The sequence below is a fragment of the Carassius carassius genome, chromosome 20 (assembly GCF_963082965.1).
Source record: "Carassius carassius chromosome 20, fCarCar2.1, whole genome shotgun sequence".
NCBI classification, from domain to species: Eukaryota; Metazoa; Chordata; class Actinopteri; order Cypriniformes; family Cyprinidae; genus Carassius; species Carassius carassius.
In genome coordinates, this window is record NC_081774.1 from 2,431,611 (window position 1) to 2,434,451 (window position 2,841).

General features: G+C 45.1%; 1 protein-coding gene across 1 annotated transcript; it reads right to left on the bottom strand.

Annotated features, from left to right (window-relative positions):
* Positions 1-900: 900 nt before the first annotated feature.
* Positions 901-2,450, bottom strand: LOC132095712 (relaxin-3 receptor 1-like). Its single transcript, XM_059500822.1, has one exon. It carries the CDS (start codon positions 2,323-2,325, stop codon positions 1,126-1,128), a length of 1,200 nt encoding a protein of 399 aa, XP_059356805.1. The 5' UTR covers positions 2,326-2,450; the 3' UTR covers positions 901-1,125.
* Between the last annotated feature and the right edge of the window lie 391 nt (positions 2,451-2,841).

Consider the following 2,841-nt stretch of genomic DNA (forward strand, 5'->3'; position numbering starts at 1 on the left):
TTCAAACTCCATCAAAAAGAGTTATTGTATTCAGCATCTGCATTCAGCAGCATTGAACTATATAGAACTGTACAAATGGATCAAGGACAGCATAGAAAACACTTTCTCTCCTCATTGCTTTATCCTCTGAAGGTCCACAAAGTTCGTTCAATATTTTTCTTAGCTTTTTTCACAGAAAGAGAGAATAAACTCGGTCACATTGAGTGAGTTGCAGTCCTGAAGCTCAGCTTTTGGAAACACTGCATATCCATGGAGAAGTTGGTTGCTTGAGATGTTTGGGATGGTCTGAACAACAAATGCAATTCCATGCAGTATCGTGGTCTCATATCACATTAGCAGTCAGGAGTTTGGACACACCTTCTCATTTCTTATGAAAACTATTATCAGTATTTTGCAATAATGAACCCCATTTTTGCTGCTCACAGAAGAGGGAGTCATCACAGCTGGTTCTGAAAATAATGTGACACAAAGTGCAGTGTCATAAATGTACATTATTTTAAATAGAAAATATAAACGAATTATAACAATTCTGGTGCAATCACACAGTAACAAAAGAGACCACAGAGATGTCATCAAAACCATGAAACAGAAATGTGTGAATTATGTAATGACGGACGAACATGTAAGCTGAACACTTCAATATCTCCTTCAGTTCACCCATTAAATAAAAATACATTCAAATATATAAATTTTTTAATTTTTTTGTCATTTTACTTACAAAATGTTAAAATAAAAATACATTTAAATAATTTAAAATAAATACATTTAATTTTTAGTCAATATCTACTAATTTTCTTAATATTTTTTTGTTTAGCTCGTTTGCTTATTAAGAAATATTTCCTTAAACTTGAATGAAAAAAAAACAAAACTATGAAATAGTGCTGGAAATAAATAAACTTTTTTGGGGGGGGGGGTCTCCAAAAAAAGTTTTGGAGACCGTGAGAAACACAAGTGCGTCCAAACGTTTGTCTGGTAATGTAGATGTAACTATCAGATGCGCCAATGCGATTCTATTTCAAGTCAGCAATGTCTGATATTTGCAAATCCACGTTGCTTAAGTATAGCCTACGACGATGTATTCAAAAGTTGAAACTAGTCTCAGTGGTTTTTTCCTCGTTGGTAAAGTCACATCCCGATCTCCATCTGCACCACGGACACCGCAGGCGGAGCCTCCGCCACCTTCTTCCCCCGGTACACCAGCTTGGCCAGGTTCCGGAAGGACGGAGTGGCTCTAAACAGCAGTTTCTTGAGGCCAGTGCGGTACTCTTGGCGGATCAGACAGTATAGCACCGGGTTCAGGCAGCTGTTGGTGTGCGCAAGGCACACGGTGATGGGGAACGCGTAGGCCTGCGCGTTGTAAAACGCGTTACTGAACGGCACCAGATCGAATTTGATGAGCACCCCCCAAAGGGTCAGCGCCTGGTTGGGCAGCCAGCACAGAAAAAACGACAGAACCACGATGGTGACCGATTTGGTGACTTTGGAACGGCGCTCGTGCCGCCCTCTCTCGCTGTCCGAGCCGGGAACTCCACTGACGCGCCGCCGCAGAACGAAGCGCAGCAGGAGGAGGTAACAAACGCAGATGATGACCAGCGGAATCACGAAGCCCAGGAGGACCTTTTGGGTTTGATAGAGACCCAGAAGCAGCTGCGGGTCCCAGCTACCGGAATCCGAGAAGCGGACGAGGCACAGCTCGTCGTCGGACACCTGCGCCGTGGTGGAGTAAACCGCGTGAGGGATGGTGGCCACCACGGACACGGTCCAGATTCCCAAACTGGCCCACTTGACCTCAGCCGAGGCGGTTTTGGGACTTTGCATCCGCAGGGAAGAGGACAAGGAGCAGTAGCGCGCAACGCTCATGGCCGTCAAGAAGAACACGCTCGCGTACATGTTCATAGTGGTGACCGAGCTGATGATCTTGCACATCACCTTTCCAAACGGCCATCTGAAGTCCAAAGCGGTGTCCACGGCCCAGAACGGAAGAGTCAGGACGAACTGCAGGTCCGTCACGGCTAAACTCATGACGAAGCAGTTGATGGACGACTGCTTGAGTCTGTGGCGCGTTTGGAGCAGGTAAAGCGCCAACAGGTTCCCGACGAGCCCCAGAGCGCACACGATCAGGTAGACGAGCGCAATCACGACGCGCATGGCCACGTTCGAGCTGTCGCCATAGAGCTCCGGCGCAGACTCTTTGGAGAGCAGCTGCAGCCAGCAGCGGAGAGACAGGTTGTGGAGAGCGGTCCGGTTCGACAGCGCATCGCCCTCCTCCAGTGCCGGTCCGCACGCCGCTAAACCCGGTTCCAACGCGCTGCTGTTCCCTTGCATGGCACGGCTTTACGCACCCATACGATTTCAAGAAGATTCCATGTCCTACGCTAATGTGTACCTAAAAGTCATCGTACAGGTTTAGCATGTGATCCTCAAGCGCGTAAACTCTTTATTCCTATTTTGAAGTAGCCTACGGTTGCTGCGTGAATCTGAGCTTCTCTCTCCTCTGACTCTCCGCACCTGAATGAGCTCATGAGCATCACCGGGCTTTATATAGAGGAGACTGGCTGCTGTCAGATCGGGACGTTTTCACTTGGAAAATTGGGGGGAAAAAAGTAGTTTATTTTTATGTAACCTGAAAAGGTTGTAGGCTTTTAATTGGTTTTGGATAAAAACATCTTCCAAATGAATGCATTTATATTCCACAAAACTAAAATTCCACAAATACATAGAAAATGTACAGTGTAGCTGGCATAAAACACGTCTATTAACTAGCTTTATTTTACTTTTTGAGTTAAATTATATAGAGAGATAAATTATTATATATATATATATATATATATATATATATAT